This window comes from Pelobates fuscus, chromosome 5, assembly GCF_036172605.1.
Source record: "Pelobates fuscus isolate aPelFus1 chromosome 5, aPelFus1.pri, whole genome shotgun sequence".
Taxonomy (NCBI): Eukaryota; Metazoa; Chordata; class Amphibia; order Anura; family Pelobatidae; genus Pelobates; species Pelobates fuscus.
This window is the reverse complement of record NC_086321.1, coordinates 187,498,807-187,521,587: the sequence shown is the minus strand read 5'-3', so window position 1 is coordinate 187,521,587 and position 22,781 is coordinate 187,498,807. Positions and strand designations below refer to the sequence as shown.

Genomic DNA, 22,781 nt, shown 5'->3' with positions numbered 1-22,781 from the left:
TACCAGCAGTTATCTGTGGATGATGAGGCTGCTGATGCACAAACGATAATAACACACAAAGGAGCTTTCCAAGCAAGATGTTTGCAGTTTGGAGTTTCCATTGCTCCTGGCATATTCCAGAATTTAATGGAGGACCTCTTATCTGGAGTTCCAGGTGTAGTGCCTTATTTTGATGACGTTCTTATTGGAGCAGATTCTATACAGTCATTGGCTGCACAGCTACAACTTGTTTTACAACGTTTTCTTGATGCTGGTCTAAAACTTAAAAAAGAAAAGTGTGTTTTTGGTGTAAGCAGCGTGGATTTCCTTGGGTACCGAGTTGACGCACAGGGCATTCATCCAACTGACTCTAAGGTTGAAGCTATCCATAGAGCTCCGGTTCCAACAAACAAACAAGAACTGCAAGCTTTCCTAGGGTTGCTTAATTTTTACCATTCTTTTCTGCCTGATAAAGCCACTGTTGCTGAACCTCTGCATCGTCTACTAGATAAAGATGCTCCATGGAAGTGGACTGACGTTCATACTACCGCTTTCAGCGCTGCTAAAAAACTGTTGTCTTCTGACAGTTTGCTTGTACACTATGATTTGGAGAAACCGCTCAGCCTCACCTGCGATGCTTCTCCGTATGGCATAGGGGCTGTATTAAGCCACACTTTGAGAAATGGGGTTGAGGCTCCTATTGCATTTTATTCACGGACTTTATCAACTACAGAGAGGAATTACGCCCAAATTGACAAGGAGGCTTTAGCTATTGTGTCCGGTGTAAAAAGGTTTCATGACTATTTGTATGGGCGGAGGTTTACTATTATAACAGATCATAAACCTTTACTGGGTCTGTTCACCAGTGATACTCCCACTCCTCAAATAATTTCACCACGCATGCTCAGGTGGTCCCTTCTGCTGAATGCCTATGATTGTGAGTTCAAGTATCGTCCTGGCAAGGATATCACACATGCTGATGTATTAAGCCGATTACCTTTGCCTTCTCCTGACTTCTTTGTTCCTCCTATGTCTGAGGTCCTCATGTTGGAATCCATTCCAAACCCTCCGTTACATGCAAGTGACATTGCTTGTATGTCTGCCAAGGATCCTTTGCTGTCCCGTGTGCTCAACTGGGTTTGGAGGGGGTGGCCAAAATCAAAAGTGGAAGACAAGTTCAAACCATTTGTAGTCTGCCTATAAAGGGTGCCTATTATGGGGAAACAGAGTGGTAATTCCAAATGCAGGACAAGCTCGAGTATTGCATGCTCTTCATGAAGGACATCCTGGAATAGTTCGCATGAAAGCTTTAGCCAGAAGTTATGTTTGTTGGCCTAAAATGGATGAAGTTATTGAAAAGTGGGTGAAGAACTGTGTACCATGCCAATCTACTCGTCATGCTCCACCTAAAGCCTCAGTACATCCTTGGGAAGTGACTAGGTCACCTTGGTCCCGTTTACATATAGATTTTGCTGGCCCTTTTCACGGACAGATGTTTTTTTTAGTTGTTGACTCCTTTTCAAAATGGTTAGAAGTTGTTCCAGTTACATCTGCTACCTCAGTCACAGTCATAAAGATTCTAAGGAGGCTGTTTGCTACACATGGGTTGCCAGATACAATTGTGTCTGAAAATGGAACACAATTTACCTCATCAGAATTCAAAATGTTCATGGCAAGTAATCTTATTCGACATGTTACTATTGCACCATTTCACCCATCATCAAATGGTCAAGCTGAGCGTATGGTTCAGACTACCAAAGACTCATTAAAGAGAATTATTGAAGGAGATTGGAATCGTAGACTTGCAAATTTCCTTCTGCAACAACATGTGACACCTTGCTCAAGCACCGGTAGTAGTCCAGCAGAGCTCCTTATGAACCGGCATCTTAAAACTTGTTTGGATCGTTTACATCCTGATTTGACAACTGAGTTACAAGAGAAGCAAGAATTGCAATTCAATAAGAACTATAATGCTTCTACTGTCAGAGTATTTTCACCTGACAGTGATGTCTATGTCAGGAACTATGTTTCTGGGCCTAAATGGATACCTGCAAAAGTACTTATGGCCACAGGACCTTTGTCATACAAAGTACAAATTCCTGATGGTAGAATATTATGAAGGCATGTCGATCAGATTCGGGAACGGAGTGTGGAGATTGTGCCTGCTGCCGGTCCCAGTCATACTGGGTTTCCTGGGATATCAGATGATGTGGAACCACTGGATGATACAGGTCTCAGTTCTCCAGGAGTTGTTATTGAAGAACCAGTTCTGTGTGGTCCATCTGACAGAGCACAGGAAGAAGGGATGGGCACAACTGAAGGTCCAGGTGAAGCAGTTCCAAACATGGTTTTGGGGCACCCAAGACGAAATATTAAACCTCCCAGTTATCTCAAAGACTTTGAGGTCTAGGGGGGATGAGTGTTATGTATTGAGGTTTATGCAGTCTACCTTCCAGTAGATGGCAGCATAGTGAAGTTATGCACTTGTTCTGTTGTGTTTAGTCTCTTTTGTGTTATGTCATTATGTGTGTGTACTGAAGTAAAGAGAAGTTCTGTTTTACTACAATGTCTGAGAGCCATTTGTGAATATATAACATGCTAATACACTAAAGACAGGGAAAGGAGGGAGAGGAGCACTAGGGGACAGGGAGGGGAGAGAAACACTAAGGGACAGGAGAGGAGGGACTTACTTGTCACTATCAGAGTGGACAGAATAAAAGAACTGGGGGGCGAGACTTATTGGGGCCTATTTAAACATTTGCCTTTTTTCATATCCTATCAGATAAGGGAGGAGTTTCCCATGCCAATGTTATAATAAACAGTCAGAAAAATATTTTAAAAAAAAGCTTATTTATATTTTCTGTCACTTATAAATACTTTGATTTTTACATACACAATGCTACACAATTATTTGTGTTGTATATGGTATATAAATTTTAATAGTTAATCCCAACACAGCTGTAATTTTGATGTTACATTTTTGTGTATTTTACACATTGTCTCCCAGCAGGGAAGAACTCTATATATCTATGTTCGTAAATCAGGAACTGCAGCCACCAGCCTTGAGAAGACTGTTGCAATATTAAACAGCATTTTAGGCCCTTGCCTCAATCCATTCATCCACACCTTGAGGAACAACTTGGTCAAGAAGACATTGAGAGATATGTGTTGATAGGGTTGCCACCTAGCTAGTATTTTACCAGCACAGCTAGAATTTGTGACGGTTACCAGTATTTTCTCTGACGGGACTGTAGTAGAGTGATGAGAGTAATGGACCTGTAATACCTAAATCTACTATACATGACAGGAATACACATTGTTATATACACACAATTACTCCAGACACACAGAGGCACGCATTGCCACACACATGCTAAAAGTTTAAACAATGACGCACACTCGGACACAGTATGCACATACTGTTATACACATGCTTAGACAATGGCACACTGCTATACATACACTCATTTAGACAGTATACACACATTGCTTGACATACAAAATACTACATACACAGTCAGACATATTATATGCATAGTAAGTCATTTATCAATGATTTAGGAATTTTCCCCCTCCAAATGTATTTGTTTTTTTTCTTATGTCACTCAATGAAATGTGTGAAAACATACCGCCAATTTCTTATGTTTTGCCCTCTTTTGTGTTTTTTCCCTTTTCCGTTCGGGAATTGTTATATACTCCTGAGCCACATTAGAACATTCACACCAGCAATTTAAGTGAGAAACCGCAAGGTAAGTAATTAATGAATGCTTACCCTCGGTGGCGTCATTTCATATAACCAAATGCACATGGTCGACAAAAGAATGGTGGCCATTTTGTCTCCCAAAAGTGGACAGCGGCAATTGGTCATCGAGTGGTGGAGCTCTTTTCAGCTAGACACTCACACGAACCCCCGATAAAGATTAGACCGCTGCCCGTTCTTCTTCCCGACCAACTAAGCAAACGACGTTGGGAAGATATGAACTACCGAACAAGGGGAGCATTCGTACCCTGAAAATAAGAGAATCTCTTACATGGTGTTCGCACAGGAACCCCCAAACAAAGACCTGCCAAGACACCTGTAATAAGTGGGGGGATGTGATTAACAGCCAAACTGTATGCCAATGAAGTGTTATTGTGTTCTAATACAGGGATTCAAGCCCCCATTCTACCCTTAGGCAATAATGGAGTCCTCTGTGAAGCACATGGCCTTTCACCAGGCAAAATCAGTTGGGTTGTTGATAAACTCCTCCTCCATTCTTTTCCAATGCAAGCCCCCTTCCCCCAGGAGGCACTCTGGTTATGTTACATCCTAAGGGATTGACTAAGGGAGGTGTGCCCAGCAGAAGGAGGGGCTAACCTGTTTAAAGCCCTGTGAATAGCACATTTTCTCTCTCTTTGAATTACCTCTTTGAATTACCTCTTTTGAATGACCTCTTTTGAATTACCTCTTTTGAATTACCTCTTTTGAATTACCTCTCTTCACCTTCTCTCTCTCTCTCCCCTCTCCCCACTATACACACCCTCTCTCTCTTACTCTCAGCTGCTGATCGATGGAGTGGTAACTGTATCACGTGCCTATGTCTGTTATACTATGTTAGTTTAGCCTACTTTCCATTCAGTCAATGATTAGTTTTAGTAGCAACATATACTAGCCTATTTCAAATGTATATGTATTGATTATTTGTTTAATTAGCCTCTCTTAATAAATATTATTGAATTGCCGAAAGCAAGGAGTGTGGACTCTGACTTTACACTCGGTTTTTAAGTTATTATTTTAAGTTATTATTTTTAGTTATTAATGTTATTATTAATTCCAAGTTTATTCCAACTTGCGAGTTAAACGTTTATTACAACACCTATTTCCCTGGAACTGTTTTGGGCTAGCGCCTCATGTCCGGCCGGTCAGAACTTTGTCCCGATGGCATTGCCATTTCACCAAACCGATCTGAGTGATATTTTGATATGTTATACATTCCGATCGGGGCTATCCGGGGATATAATGTTTGTGGGGTTCTTAGTTATGGGGGGGGCACTTTTGGGGTACTTTATATTTTGTAAAGATTTTCGGTGCCTGAAAGATAATGGAATTTTAGATTTTATCATGCAATTTTCTCTCAGGCACAGAGGATCTTGGGGTTGAAACCCCTGTGTAATTGTATTGTAGATCCCATGCAGGGGGCTGGCTGCACTCACCTGAACATGCATAAATAGGGTGCTGCTGGGAGCCAATTTATATAATACAAATTATAAAGCTCACTCCATTATCCACTAAATAGCAACTTCGGTGCTGACAGATTTTGTTAGTTTTTTGTTTTTTTTTTAAATTCTTTATTTTAGGCGTGCAGTATTAAATACAAGCTTTTGTAATGTCTTATGACACGAGGTATAATGACAATGTTTAAACAGATAAGGTCAAGATATGCTGCACTTTTTTTTTTTTTAAAGAAAACAAGCTTATTCACAATAAGGCAATATATAACAGTGAGGTAAGAAAGACATGCAAATTGCCAATAGGTTAAACTAGTAGTAAATAAAGCAAGTAAGCATGCTAAGCCTATGAGCAACTTAATCTAGTTTTGTAAAAATTCCGCTGGGTATGAATTCAAGCGAGGGTAAGATAAGGAAACAACATAGGTAGCCTGCATCTCTGCCCACATATAAAATAAACGAGCAGGGGAATTAAACAACTCATGGTGTAACTAATAGAAGGCTGGGGGTAAGAGCCTAGACTTTGATAGCCCAGGTGATGTCATACTGAGTCACCCAATGCCACACAGGAGCCTGGAACAGAGGTCCAGTTTCACAGCCAGTGTAATGATATCTCTGCACCCCGGGTCTCCAGGCTTTGGTGTGGGCTAGTGCCCCATGTCCATTGATCCTCCGGTGCCAGGTAAGGTATCCCGTGTGTTGCCAGTCTGCCGGCAATCTGGTCCACCCTGGAGGGCCTCGGCGTCGTCTGGGAGCGGATCCCCGGCTGGCCCGGTGCCAAAAAGGAGGGTGGGTAACGGGTGGTCCCCTGTGCCGGACCCGCTTGCCAGAGCCTGTTCCGTTCTCAGTAGGGTGTGCTGCTTGAGGGCCAGACTTCAGCGGCCGCCGGGCTCTCGGCCCGCTGGTGCGTGAATTGCTGTGTTGTGGTCTCACCTCTATGTGGTCATTTAGCCCATAGAGAGTCGGCATGGCGGCTGGTCTGAGCAGCGGTGCGGGTGAGGTTGGTGTAGCTGTTCGACTGGCAAGTCGGTTCCAGAAATTCTGCCATATCTGCTCGAATCTCCTATCGAAGTTTTCCCGCCAGTTCTGTATACTTGAGCCCTCTAGGCTTAGGAGTTGTTGCGGTGCGGCAGCCATCTTGATGCTACCACGTGGCTGTAAGGGGTTCGGGTTTAGAGGTCCTCTGTTGCGGAGGTGTTGCTTTCCCCAGTGGGTACCGGGATATCCCCCCTGGTCCATGGGGGGGTGACAGGCATTGGCGGATCCAGGGGGGGCAATGGGGCAATTGCCCCCCCCCCCCGAGAATCCCCCCTGCCGGCTAATGCAGGGCTGGCATTGTCCAAGTGCCAGCCCTGCTATGTGCCTGTGGTCCGCAGGCACTGTGCAGGCAGCCGGCAGGGGAGGGAGAGAGGACCCGGGAGCTCTTACCTGCAGCTCCTCCGGGTCCTCCTCTCGCGAGCATGGAGCGTGGCCGCGGTTACCACGGCAACGCTCCAAATCTCGCAAGAGTTCACTCTAACCACTGGACCACCAGGGAATCCCACTTGGACTACCAGAGATGGAGAAATGTCCCCCCTCCTCCTCAATAAAGGTAAGAAGGGAGGGGGGACATAAATATATATATTTAAATAAATACATTTTTTTATTAAAAAGCTTCCCTACCCTCCCCCCCATACAAATACTGCCCCCCATACACACACTGCCCCACAAACATTGTCCCCATACACACACTGCCCCACAAACACTGCCCCATACACACACTGCCCCACAAACACTGCCCCCATACACACACTGCCCCCATACACACACTGCCCCACAAACACTGCCCCCATACACACACTGCCCCACAAACACGGTCCCCATACACGCACTGCCCCACAAACACTGTCCCCATACACACGCTGCCCCACAAACACAGTCCCATACACACAATGCCCCCATACACACACTGCCCCACATGCACGGCCCCATACACACACTGCCCCCATACACACACTGCCCCCATACACACACTGCCCCCATACACACACTGCCCCCCATACACACACTGCCCCACAAACACTGCCCCCATACACACTGCCCCACAAACACTGTCCCCATACACACGCTGCCCCCCAAACACTGCCCCCATACACACACTGCCCCACAAACACTGCCCCCATACACACGCTGCCCCACAAACACTGTCCCCATACACACGCTGCCCCACAAACACTGTCCCCATACACACGCTGCCCCACAAACACTGCCCCCATACACACACTGCCCCACATACACACACTGCCCCCCATACACACACTTTCCCACAAACACTGCCCCCACAAACACTGCCCCCATACACACACTGCCCCACAAACACTGTCCCCATACACACACTGCCCCACAAACACTGCCCCCCATACACACACTGCCCCCCATACACAGTCCCCATACACACACTGCCCCACAAACACTGCCCCCATACACACACTGCCCCATACACACTGCCCCATACACACTGCCCCCATACACACGCTGCCCCCCATAAACACACTGCCCCACAAACACTGACCCCATACACACACTGCCCCCATACACACACTGCCCCACAAACACTGCCCCCATACACACACTGCCCCCATACACACACACTGCCCCCCATACACGCACACTGCCCCATACACACACACACTGCCCCCATACACACAAACTGCCCCCCATACACACACTGCACACCCATACACAGACTGCACACCCATACACACACTGCCCCACATACACACACTGCACACCCACACACACACACTGCACACTGCACACCCATAAACACACAGACACATACAGTGCCCTACACACACTGCTGCACCCTCACACACACACTGCCCCCTAACACACACACTGCAACCCTGACATGCACTGCTGCCCTCACGCACTCACGCACACACTTCACCGCTCACACACACACTGCACCTTTCACACACACTTCACCCCTAACACAAACCACTGCTCCTATGCCCTATATCCCAGCAGACCCCAGGTAAGTTGTCAAACTGTTATTAAACGATATGACTACTTACTCTGGGGTGGGATCCTGGCACTACTGGCACCATAACTACTACACTGAGCTGGCACTACTGGCACCATAACTACTACAAGTGCCCCTCCCGAGATCAGGCTCTGGATCCGCCACTGGTGACATGACTGATTTTAGCTCGCTGTGAGTCAGTCGGGAGAGCGTCCGCCTCCCCCAACCGACGTGTTGTCGGATCCTGTAGGTCGCAAGCTCAGGATCTCGGGGTTCTACACCAGATCGGTGCCCACCAGTGTCAGCACTCGGTTCCCTGGCTGGTAAGTGCTCCGCAGTGTGTTTTTTTGCCGGCTTTCAGGTTGAAATTCAGCACTTTGTGTCAGCTTAATGGCTCTAGATCGCCGGAGCTATGGACAGACACGTCCGACCATCTTGCTGTGCAGGCCCCGCCCCCCTGTTAGTTTTTTAAAAACACATAATCTAGGCAAAAAATACAATGGGTGTTAAGTTACATTATATGATCATACATTGCATAAGCCTGCCACAACGTCAATGTACCCCATCTTTGGCAGATCCTACTCTAACAGACTAAAAACTAGCAAAATCTGTCAGCACCAAAGTTTACTGTTTAGTGGATAAGGGAGTGCGCTGGATCTTCTTTTGTATTGGAAATAAATCAGTTGCCTCCCAGAATTATATTTCATCTGGTTATTGGGGGAATGGATGTCTGTATGCTTTAATGGTTCTAGTCTGGCTGAGTGAAGGAATTAGCGGAGGTAACCAGTCAGGTTACCCGTGGTTTGCTACAAAATGTTAGATAACATCTGGTGATGCGGTGTCCTGTGATGTCATGCATATATAATTAATTATGTAAATTAGCATGTTGGGTATTATTTCCCATAAAAGGAGTCAACTCTGGTGTAGATGAAAGAATAGTAACAAACTAAACAGATAAATGACAATATAAAATCATATTATAACGACATAAATAGTTTGTATGATTTATCTGTATGATAAACTATAGATACACATTTATTTAACAGTTAATATTTAATAGGTAAATGTGTGCCATGTTACTTTAAATGTTCTATACTCTTCCAAATTACTTCTGTGAAATAGCATGCCTTATGCAATTGATTTATTTATATAATTTAGTTGCCAAAATATCTATTTGGTATCATATTAACTACTATCATTTTAAATGCAATAAATAATATATTCCCAAATCATTCACCAGCAAACATGTTACTTCCAGGAATGTTGACATATTTGTATGTACTTTTGAAGACAGGGCAATGGTAAATATTATATGTTATAAACATAACGTCATGTGAAAGATGTAGAAGCTTGAAATGAATGAACTGATGTCACTGATGCACTTGGCAGGCCCAAAATGAAGCATAGACCCATCAAGTCCATCTATCAAATTATAACTGTTAAAGCTGAAATGGTCAAGTCTTATATATGGCACTGTAGCTTCACATGGTAATAGTAGAGCTATATTTCAGGGATATTGTTGTACTTAGATGATGTAGCTAAACATATGGGGTTTTGTAAGGATTAGCACACATCAGGATTACAAAATATACATTTGGAAAAAAAACCTTGTTATATGTGTATATGTTAATGTGTCAAAATATTCTTAGGTAAATGCCCTGTGATGTCTACTAAATGTATACTTTTTGTGTGGCAAGATTGTTTTTGTTATGGATATTAAGCTGATAAAACAAGTATACTAAATTCTAAAATAATTTGACACTGATATTGCACCTCTACCAATATTAACTGAAATCTTAGCCATATGATGTACTCTGTAAATCAGGATAAATATATGAATTTGTTTTGAATACCTTTTCTAAGGTAGCTCGATTTATGCACACATTATTATTGTGAAAACTGTGAAAAAAATGTTTTTATTTATTTAGATTTTTTTTAAGTAAATGAGAATTGAAATATATGTATATGTCACATAAAATTAAAGCAACTGTGTCCTTTATAATGGCATTCTTGTGTTGGTGCAAGAAGTGAGAAAGATGGAACTTGCAGTTGAACACACACGTAGCAATCTTTCTTGGCCATGCTAGTCTGCATGATTTATTACATATGCGGGACTCCATAAGCAATTACATCACAATACGTAAGTAACATAAGAGTAAAAAAATACATTTGGAAAGGGGAAAATGCTGTGAATCACAAAAAAGAAAACTACAGTCTGATTCTGCTGTGTGAATGGATTGCTCTGCAGTTTGAGGAGAGTGTTTTTTTCTTGAGTGTTCAGTCAATGGACCCAGCAGCATATTGTCTATGACACATTCCTGTCTGCATCATAGACAATATAGGCAATATATGCAAATAAACAGGGTTAATTCAATAAACACCAAATTGTAATCAATTACAATCCAAATTACAAAATGTAATTCAAATAGCCAAGCTGTGCCGAGGCTTAATGGGAGATTTGTTATGTCTGTAATTTACAGTTAATATTTTAATTCACTACATTTCACAGTTAAATGAATAAACGTCTGTAGTTTTCCCTATCACTAAACAAAATTTAGTGCAAAGAATGGAAAACCAAACGCCAAGGTTAAGGCCAAGTAGGGAATTTGGAAAAAAAAATCATCCGTATGAGGCTGGTTACTGGCTTGCAATGGAGGCTTGGCGTCAGCATGAGGTGCATTAACAATGAAACAGCTGTCCATGAGTGGCTCACTGGCATTGCTCTTCTTCCGGAGTTGTGTTTCAAAGCTGTTGTATACAGCAGACACACACTCCAAGGCATCCATGTATCAAGTGGAATTATGAGGCAAAAATGTGGTTCTTTGTTAAGCTCATTTGCATACGCCTACCCATAATACCTTGTAGTACTGAGAGCATTGTTAAAGTGAGATTTCTGTGGGAAAAGCAAGTCTTATGGCTTGACTGGTGTGTGTTTTTGTGTTTAGCAATGTATTAACTATATATATATATATATATATATATATATATATATATATATATATATATATAAATTCTATTTGTATACGTATGTAATTATTTATGTAATTATATATATTTATATATATTTATATGTATATATTTGCAATTATTTTTATTTATAGATAGATAGCTAGATAGACATATAATGCTATTCTAAGTGTATTTTGTTACCAATATAATTTTTTTATATATATATATATATATCAAAATATAAAACACAGTTAGACTTAAATATGTATATATAATTTATTAGTTGTTTTTATTACTTTATTTATTTATTTATTGTTGTATTTATTTATTATTTTATATATATATATATATATATATATATATATATATATATATATAAAATGTAACTTCCTTCTAAGTGTATTTTAATATCCATATATGTATTTAAATTAAACTACACTAAGAATGACATTATATGTATATATACATATATATTAAAGATATATAAGAGATATGGGATGGGAATTTTTAGCGAAAGACCATGCACTTGGCTCTCAGTTTTCCTCAACACCACGGAAAGCCTACTGCAGAAATAGAAACATCAGGAACATATTGGTTAAAAATGACATACCTAGCCAATATGAAAAGAAAAAAGTTATTACTAAAAAGGGATGTTTCCGCTGCCCAGCTTGTGTCACTTGTGGCCACATGATCACGGGATCCACTTTTGCACATCCTCATTCAGGAAAACGATTTCATATAAGACATCATATCTCTTGTCTCACAGATCATATCATCTATTTAATACCATGCCCTTGCAGCTTATACTACGTGGGCAAAACCGACCTTACCTTGAGAGACAGGTTTTGTGGCCATAGATCCAGCATTATGATGGCTTACAGAGATGGAAAAACAAAAAAAAACAGTTGTCAAGCACTACTTGGAGGCATGTCATCCATTGCCGACTCTGAAATTCACGGCCATAGACCACATTACACCCTTATCTAAAAGAAGCGATAGATCAAAACTTCGGCTACAAAGAGAAACCTTCTGGATCAAAACCCTGGACACAGTCCACTCTAAGGGACTTAATGAAACTCTTTCTGGGACACCCGTTAATTATCCTTATTTTTTATATTCATTTATTTTATTTGTTAGATTTATCTTTGGCCTAGCTTTTGTGGCTTTATGTTTTGTTTTCATTGTCATCACTATTTTTAATTGCCATTTTTATTCACTCTTCATTTTTTATATATTTTTTACATTTTTTTATGTTCTATTTTTTTATTTTTTATTTTTCTCTTTTTTCCCTTTTTTTTCTTGTTCTCCACTTATTATTGTTAGCATTTATTATTATTATTGTTATTAATCTTTATTATTATTCATGATATATTATTTTTTCCTTATTTTTTTATGTTTTTTATTTATCATTCATTAATTATTATCTTTTATTTATGCATTGTTTTATTTTTCATTTTTCATTTTTTTACTTTTTATTTTTTTATTTTTCAGTTTATATTTTTATGTTAAGTCCCTCCATACCTTCCTTTTATGATTAGGGAGCAAACCCCCTGTTTCTATACGTAACATTGCAGTCCTGTCTTCTGTTCTCCCATTGTAGTCCTTATAGCAGCCATTAATCCCTTACTATCTACTAGCGTCGTTAAACTAGATTGTATATATTCTCTCCTTTATTCTATCAAGTAATTTTTATTTGTTAGTTAGAGAAAGAATCATTTCTCCTATACCACCAACTATTATTTCCTATTTTTATTTTTATTTTATATTCTTCAAGATGTTTGTTCTCATAGCCTCTGCATATAAGCTGTATTTGAAATTTGAAGATTTGACACACAAGCTCCTGTCTCCAACGCTTGTTTTTTATTGGGTGTCTTGACACGTATCTCTTATTTTCACTATGCACACTATTTCTGCACACACACACATTCTTCCTATCCTTTCACACACTTCTTTTCTCTTCTGTCTCTTTTTCCATTCTCCTTTTTCTTTCCCTTTTTCTAACACCCAGAGAACTAAATGAGAACATTGTATATTCAGTGCTTCTCTCAATATCTACCTGAATTTATGTTTAGATTCTCTTGCTAATCCAATTTTTTTTCTTTTTGTTCCTCCTTTCACTACATAGCACCGCTTATCCCTAATCATAATATTTATCGTTAGGTGATACATTGATATATCTATCTCCCTATTTAGAATAATAAAATGTTCCTTACGTTGTGAGTATTTTACTTTGGACACACTAGTATTAAGATATTAAAATGCTGCTGCCATTAATATCAATTTAATATCTCATTTAATTGTATTTAATTGAATCTCTTGGTTTATATCTAGGCAGCTACTATTTAACACAGTGCATGTACTATGTTCCTGTGTACTCCCTAGATGTGTGTGATTGTATATGATATATGACATACTAGAAATATGCCTCCTAGTGGTTCTCTTTAATTATTATTTGTGCAATAATGATTTGTCTTTCTCTTTTCACCATAGGGGGGACTGCCTAACAGCCATTGCAGCCATGTGATTGCTCTTTGATAGCGATCATATGGCCTGTGGTGGCCTGATTTTCCATAGGAGGACTGCCCTAGCTGTCAGGCCCTCCTACCGTAGCCGATTGATGGGAAGGTAAGGATGCCTGGCACTCTAGGGCTCAATGCCATTACGGCGTTCTATGGGGCCACAACGGCTTTCAAGCACATAGAATGATGTAACGGCGTTAAGGGGTTAAATTAATCATTGGGGGCTGACAGTTCACTTCTAGACATGGCCAATCCTATCCATGGTCAGAAAGTTAGGACAATTTAATAAAACAATATGGGGGACATTCTAATGTCTGTCCTGCTTCCATCTGTGGTTAGTGGGTGGTGGCTAATAAATGTATACACTTGTTTTCCTGACACTATAGTGATCCTTTAAGGGGGGGTTGTTAGGTGGTTCAAGGTAAAGGCAATTGGGGGGGAGTATGGCATGTTCTCCCTCCTCATTGTTTAATAATTTTGCGGTCCATCTGCCACCCATTGGTAAAGGCTTGGAGGATGGGCACTAGGTCCACCATGTATGTTGCACTTAGAGTCCTTACCTGCTGCTAATGGGTTGGGGACATTATCAGTTACTTTGTCCCCCTAACCCACTGATCATAAGTGGGGGAAGTGGAGAGTTTATGATGATCCTCTCCATTTTATTATATTAAATAGTATCAGTTTGGGCATGGGGTAACTATGTCCCATTTCCCCCTTATTTTAGAGGCCCCAATCCCCTCTGTGCCCCAGTCACTAGTTTCAAACATTTAGTTAATATGACCCCATCTGCCACGTGACAGAAGAGGGCATAGGGATGTTTAAAACCTCCCTTATAGTAATAAAGGGTTTCAGTTGAGAGTTTTTTTTTAACTATTTGCCTGCTAGCTGCCACTGGGTAAATAGTATTTAAAACGATCACATAGATAAAGAAAGTGAACAATAATTTGTGGCATGTGCATTTGGTCTCAAAATTTAGTAGAACTGGTGCTTTGTCAATCTTTCAGATCCTTTTTATAGTATTCAGGCGTGAAAGCACTGATTCTAAAAGGAACGCTGAATGCAGCTAGGCGATCCAGGAATGCTCAACCCTGGCGAATTCTGACTGGCATTCACTTTAGCTAATATCAGAATTGCCATTCTGGTCATAATTTGGTAATTTTAAAAATCTGGTGTTTAGTAAATAACCCTGCAAATTTTTCCAGAACTTTGTGATTCTCTAATTTTATCCTTTTATTTTTAACTTCTTCTGAATGAGACATCAGCACACTCCTTACATCAGTCAAATACCCCAATTTGAGAATTTACTATGAATTTAAACCTTTTTGTATTTCAGTCTGTTTTCTTTTACAGTACAAAACATGATTTTATCCTTTTATTTTTAACTTCTTCTGAATGAGACATCAGCACACTCCATACATCAGTCAAATACCCCAATTTGAGAATTTACTATGAATTTAAACCTTTTTGTATTTCAGTCTGTTTTCTTTTACAGTACAAAACATGAATTGAACTAGTTTGTGCTCTGCAGTAACACCATCTGACATCACTGTGTCTCTAACTGCACAGTAATATGTGGCAGCATCTTCAGGCTCTGCCTGGGTCTTCTTCAACTCTGTAGACCTGTCATTAGAGTTAAATGTGAACAGTAGTGCACCCGTCGCTTTAGTGCCATCAAATCCACTCTCAAGAATCTGTAATCCTTTATCCAGGGGCTTTTTATACCAGAACATTGTGTCTTTGCTAGTAGCATTTTGATAACAGTAGATACTGAATGGATCTCCTTTGTTCACACTGATCTGACGAGGCTGAAAAACCTGGCAATGGGAAAATCCTAAAACTGAGGGAAGCAGATGAAAATAAAATCTGTGTGTCCATTATATGGATTTACTTACACATGTATCAGTAAACTAATGTTATAAAATATATTAATAAATAAAACTGATTATATGTGAGTTTAAAGATATATTGCATGAGTCATATGTTAGAACCCATTCAGTTACAGTAGCTATCAGCAAGAAATATGTAAAATGCAATTCCCTCCATTAATATATATGCAGTACATCTCTTTTATATCGTGCATTAAATTTTAAAGCAAAACTAAATAAAGTCTGCATATTATATAGCGGGCAAATTACCAAGGAAGAATGGAGTGAAAAAAGCCCCCGTCATTGCTGGTGAGAAGTCTTCCCACTTCTGTATGGTTCTCAATGTTCTGTTTGATTCATGAGGATTGTGATATATATATACCTTGCTTCCTGTTATCTGCTCTCTGGGGAGAGATATTATACAACCTTCCTACATCATTAACATATAGCAATAATGTCATGCAGAGCTCTCGTCCAAACATGGGACCATGTAAAGTTTATATTAGTAATAAAAATTGAAATGGAAGTTTTAAATGTGGTTCCATCACAAGTGAATGAGTATACCCAAGGCAATCTGCTTTAAACATAAATATAGACAGAGCATACTCAATTAAACACATCCACAAGATTATCATTTTGCCTATATTGTGGGCTAATCAAGAAAGCTATAAAAGTGATTCTGAGTTGCAATATTCTGGAATAATATATTGGTTTTTATTAAAGATTTAGACGCAGATTTGAGAATAAATGTAGCCAGATGAGAAAGAAAGAAAATATTCAAATGAGAGTGAGCTCAAACGTCCATAAGGTGCCGATTCGTTAAAGGGACACTATAGGTAGGCACTATAGGTTGTCTGGGTGCAATGCCCCTGTCCCACTGATTCCTGCTATGTAAATATTGCAGTTTTTGAGAAACTGCAATGCTTACATTGCAGGATTAAGGCAACCTCTAGTAGTAGTCCACTTTGAGAAAGCCTGTTCTAGGTGAAACGCGTTAGTGTTTTATTATTTATTTTATACTTGATTTTTTGATATTTTTATTATCTCCAAATAAAGTCAATTATTTTACACCCCCTTTGGAGACTCCAGATTTATCTTTGCAGCTTTTTTTTATCCTGAAGACGCACACAGCGATATCCTTGGTGGGGATTATACCACCTAAACCATTTGGGATTGAGCAATACCTGTATTTGCTCTAATTTAATTTTTTTTATCCTGTTCAACACATACAGTGAGCACTATTGTCTGTTCTTATTTCTTCTCCTATACACTGAGGACATCTGACTGCCCATCTACGGTACAACAACTAAAAGCCTGGGATCAACACCTGCTAACAAGCACAAGGATCCACCACCATATCCAGAGACGGGGATTGTTCCATCCATTCATGAAAATCTGGAGCTGAACATAAGTTTCAGAATATGGTAAGTGCATTTTGTTCTTTCATATTTTACCAGGATTTATAACATACTACACTATATTATGTTCTCTCTGTTTACTTTATATACTACTTTGGATCTGAGAATAACTCTGCACTCTCTCCCTGCACCCTTCTCTGCATAGTTGACTTGGAGAATGTTTCCAGTTTGGCTATTTGTCAGAATTTGAAATTGACTTTGAAGTCATTATACATTTCTGTAATTCATTTCTGTAATTTAGTGAATAACCCTATAAAATGTTTTATAAAAAATGTCTAAATTAATGCCAGACTATTTTTTAATATTTGCCCCTCTAATTTAAGACTATGTCCTCTTGTTGTGGTAGTTTGTCTTCTTTTAAATATAGTCTCCTCCTTTACTGTGTTGATTCCCTTTATGTATTTAAATGTTTCTATTATATCCCCCCTGTCTCGTCTTTCCTCCAAGCTATACATGTTAAGATCCTTTAACCTTTCCTGGTAAGTTTTATCCTGCAATCCATGAACCAGTTTAGTAGCCCTTCTCTGAACTCTCTCTAAGGTATCAATATCTTTCTGGAGATGCGGTCTCCGGTACTGCGTACAATACTCCAAGTGAGGTCTCACCAGTGTTCTGTACAATGGCATGAGCACTTCCCTCTTTCTACTGCTAATACCTCTCCTTATACAACAATCAATCATTATTATTTTTTTTTAAATCAATTATTTCCTTTTCAGAATGAAATATATTTTGGTCACTTCTCAACTTGATCTGTGAAAATGAACAACACTTAGTGACTGTCCCTTAGCCAGCAATCATCTTTTTTTCATCAATTATATTTTTTGGGGGGGATTTTCTGCATTACTGGCGGAATTCAGAATCACAAATCAAAATAAGCATGTTTAGCCATTGTGTAGCTTGTTTGGAAATTAATTGGTGTAGATATTGTCACAGGTCGGAACTACGAATCATCACCAGATCAGCTCAAATCTGGATGAATTGCAGGACAGACTGAAACAAATCTCCAAGTCCAGTGCAAAGTGACACACACAATTTGAATATTCAGGAAGGGGGGTGCTAAAATACATTTGTACTGTGTCGCAAATGCCCTAAGCATGCCTTCGGCACTAGCAATATACATTTAATTTAGTTTAATCTGGAAGTGGGTGCCCTTATCTACATACTAACAGTGGCATCCTCCTTTTCTCTTGTATTGAAAAATACATCCTTTAAATAAAAAGATATCTATTAAATAAAACACAATACAAAGGAAACTGGAACTTTCTTGCTGTCTTTATCTTTGTTATCCTGAATTTCTATAAGTTGTCTGAGCTTATTCATATTATTTTGCAGGTCCCAGGATAACTAATTGAAATTGTTTAAAATTTAAAAAAAACAAATTGTCATCCTGTAGCATACCATGGAAAGTGCACAAAAAGGAGATTTTCTCACCATGAAAACTGTATTAAATAAAAATAAAAGTGTTATCTAGAATAACACAAAACATTAAACAAAAATACTGAGCTAATACAATATCATTCCTGGAAGAAAAGGCACAGGAAAAAAAGGATAGAGAATAATATTCTAAAAAACTAACCGTTCATTAAGGTACAAACTGACCTTTTATTATGCATGGTGGTAAGCACACAAGTTAACAAAACATGGTGGTAAAATACAGAGTACAGCACTACTGGTAAAGGAGTGAATAAATTGAGGAGGCCAAATCTACAATCCTCTCTCTTATTCACTCTACAAATATATTTACTAATTGAACTTGCTCATTTTGTGCCTGCCCACTCAGCTGCTTCAAGTTTGTCTAGTTTTCCCTGAGAAACAGAATGTTTAAATGAATCACTACCCTCCTAACTATATATACAATATGATTGCCTAAATGGGCTGTTTAAATTCATTTGGGAGGCAAGTAGAGTTAAAAACACAAATATGTGATCTTACCATTTCAATTCAATTTAACATATGTATCATATTATACTAAACACAAAATGACACATAAATAGTTATATCTTGCACTTTTAGAAGATACACATATAAACATATATTATAATCTATTAATACTCAAAGGGTGATTTGTATCAGCTTTGAAAAACATATCTCTCAAATGGACACAAATACAATAAAAATAAATAAATTATACATTTTTCAGATAAATGGGCACTTTACAAAGGCTAAAAGCAGGCAACCTTGTAGCGTCAGAGCAAGTATTTAAAGTCCCATGGAGTTCCTGTCCTTTGTTTAATTAACATGTGTTATGAATGGGTGCTCTACAGGGGCAGACTGAGCCAGGGGTGGGGTGAGAAATTGTCAAATGTGATTTGGTGGGGGCAGCATAGATGTGATTGTGATTGAGTGGTTTTGTGCACTACCCAGGCTGGGCATTAAAGACCTGTCTGAGCGCTCTCTAGTCATGTTACAACCAAGAGAACATGAGGGAGGGGATGGAGGCTGTGGGATCAGTGTTCACAGTGGGAGAATTTTGCTTACAGGCTGCAGCCAGGGATTCTGCTCTTCATGCCAGCCGCCAGCAGCCCCTCTGGACCCCAGAGTCTCCATGCCAGTACTCATAAAGGTAGGGGAGCAGGGTGGAGTAAAATGTTTTAAAAAAAAGTGTGTCTGTTAGGGCCTTTGTATGTGTTTGTGTGTTTTTCACTGATACTGAATGTGTGCTTGTCAGTAAGTGTGTGAGTGTATGTGTATATCAGTGAGAACGTATCTGTTCTTGTCAATGAGAGTGCATATGTGTTTGTACGTTTGTCTGACAAAGAGTATGTGTGTTTGTCAGTGAGAGTGTATGTCAAAGAGTGCGTGTGTGTGTTTGTCAGTGAGAGTGTCTGTGTGTCTGTCAAAGAGTGTATGTGTTTGTCAGTAAGAGTGTATGTGTGTCTGTCAAAGAGTATGTGTGTTTGTCAGTGAGAGTGTATGTCAAAGAGTGTGTGTGTTTGTCAGTGAGAGTGTGTGTGTGTCTGTCAAAGAGAGTGTGTGTTTGTCAGTGAGACTGTATGTGTGTCTGTGTGTTTGTCAGTGAGAGTGTATGTCAAAGAGTGTGTGTGTTTATCAGTGAGAGTGTATGTGTTTCTGTAAATGAGTGTGTGTGTCAGTGTGTGTGTATGTGTCACTGTGTGTATCTAAGTGTGTGTGTGTGTGTGTATGTGCCAGTATGTAGCAGTGTGTTTGTATGTGCCTTTGTGTGTGTATCTGAGTGTGTTAGTGTGTATCTGTGGGTGCAAGTGTGTGTATGTCACTGTGTGTATCTGAGTGTGTGTGTGTGTGTGTATTTGTGAGTCAAGATGTGTGTATCTGAGTGTATGTATCTGTGTGTCAAGGTGTGTGTCAGTGTGTATCTGTGTGCCAGTGTGTGTGTCTATCTGTGTGTCAGATACATATACACACTGACACAGAGATACACACACTGGCACATACAAACACAGATATACACACCTTGACACACACTGGCACATACAAACACAGATACACACACCTTGACACACAGATAGATACATACATACACACACACACACACACACACACAGATACACACTGTGTGTCAAGATGTGTATCTGTGTGCCACTATCTGCTAGTGTGTGTATCTGTGTGTATCTGTGTGTCAGATTCATACACACTGGTACATACAAACAAAGATACACACACCTTGATACACAGACACGTACAAAAACAGATACACACACTTTGAAACATAGATACACACACCTTGACACACAGATACACACACACAGATAAACACTGTGTGTCAAGGTGTGTGTATCTGTTAGTGTGTGTATCTGTGTGCCACTCTCTGCCAGTGCGTCTATCTGTGTGTCAGATTCATACACACTGGCACATACAAACACAGACACACACATTGATACACAGACACATATAAACACAGATACACACACCTTGACACACAGATACATACACACACACACACAGACACACACTGTATGTGTATCTGTGTGCCAGTGTGTGTATGTATCTGTGTGTCAGATATACAAACACAGATATACACACCTTGACACACACTGGCACATAAAAAAACAAACTGCGCAATTGTAAAAAAAAAATTCTGGGAGGGCGGGAAGGGAGGTTCCACGATGTTGAAACATTATGTCAAAAGAAAACTAATTGGATACAGCCAAATAAGGTACACTAAGTACAGGGGGGTAACCCCTAGTGGAAATAAACTTGAGAATGGTGTACCTGAAACTGGGAAAGAACGTGTGCCTGTACTACATAATAACCAGAAGGTATCTAAAAATCTAAGGCACGAGTAAAAAGACCAAAGGTCAAAAAACAAAAAAAATGTATTGTATACTAAATAGTATCATTAAAATAACAATAACGGCAGCCGACCGGAATGGCCGCACACTAAACAGGCTCCGAGCAAAACGGGCAGAGATCGGAACCAAACGGAGGAATACAACTGAGATGGGGAACAATAGGAGGCAGCAAACCCCTCACCAACAACAGGGGAAACCGCCAGCGGGTAAACCGGGCTCGGTTACCCGTCTGTTTAAAGAATACGCCGACCGCGTGGGAGACACAGGGGAATCCAACATGGCGCCGGCGGCAACCCACACAGACTCCGAGCCACCAAGCCCTGCTCAGTCTGAAATCTCATCTGCGGATATAGACATCAAGGACATCCTGAAAAGCCTGCCATCCAGACTAGACCTAGCACAAATGCTAGGAAAACTAGAGAATACCTTCCAACTCAAAATGGAGGGCCTGAGCTCAGAAATCAAACAGGTAGGCAGAAGGGTGCAGGACCTGGAAGATGACAGGGGCTCATGTCAGACACAAATACAGGATCTCACCCAGGCACTTACCATCCAAGAAAGACATCTGACCATGCTACAGAGGTCCCTAGATGATATAGATAATAGGGGCAGGAGGAACAATTTACGCATTAGGGGGATGCCTGAGACAGAAAAAGAAAATTTAAAGGTACAGCTACCCACCTTATTCAACCTAATTCTAAACCGCTCCCCAGACGCCCCAGTGATACTAGATAGGGCACATAGATCCCTACGACCCAAAAATAGCACGGGCGAGACACCACGTGACGTGATATGCCGCATTCACTACTATACCCTAAAGGAGGATATCCTAAAGGCACTAAGGGACACGTCCTCACCGCTATTGTACCAGGGACACGAAATCCAGATATACCCCGACTTATCCTGGCATACCCTCCAGGCAAGAAGAGCGCTACGACCGATCACGGACCAATTAAGAGCACGTAACATACGCTACAGATGGGGATTCCCCTTCGCCTTGATTGTAGGCTTGAAAGGGTCGACTTACACGATCGCCACATACCAGGACGTCATCCCTTTCACCGAAGCCCTGAACCTGACAAAAGTCAGCATAGCAAACTGGTATGCCCCGGACCCGGCGGTCACGCTTGACGCACAACCATACGGCCACAATTGGCATACACCATCAAAGAGGCAAAGAATGGGACAGAATGGCCTTCCACAGAGGGACGACAGACGAACCAGAAGACCCAGGGATGAATAAGCAACGCATCTGTGAAACTCCCAGATGGACTACAAGCAACTCACAGGACACAAATAGATGGGACTAATCGAGAATATCACAACGTACAGCACTCACGCCAAGACCTCACGACTACACCCAGAGGGACAGTCCTAAAATTGTTGATATAAGCCAAGGGACACGCAATTCCCCATAGCAAGCAACAAAAACAGAACGGGACGTTAGAGCCTGAAAAAACTTGAAAATGGGACTCAGAGACTGAACACAACAAAAACATAAAAAAAAAAAAAAAAAAAAAAAAAACATAAAAAACATTGCTGAAAGATAAATTGAGTGAGGCTCCTGC

General features: G+C 40.3%; 1 gene segment (V, D, J or C); it reads right to left on the bottom strand.

Annotated features, from left to right (window-relative positions):
- The window catches only part of LOC134611206 (M1-specific T cell receptor alpha chain-like), a 227,797-nt gene extending 211,843 nt beyond the window's left edge, over positions 1–15,954 (bottom strand). Inside the window, 2 exon segments of the C gene segment in view lie at positions 15,219–15,496; positions 15,795–15,954. Coding sequence covers positions 15,219–15,496; positions 15,795–15,828 — 312 coding nt within the window.
- Positions 15,955–22,781: the final 6,827 nt, after the last annotated feature.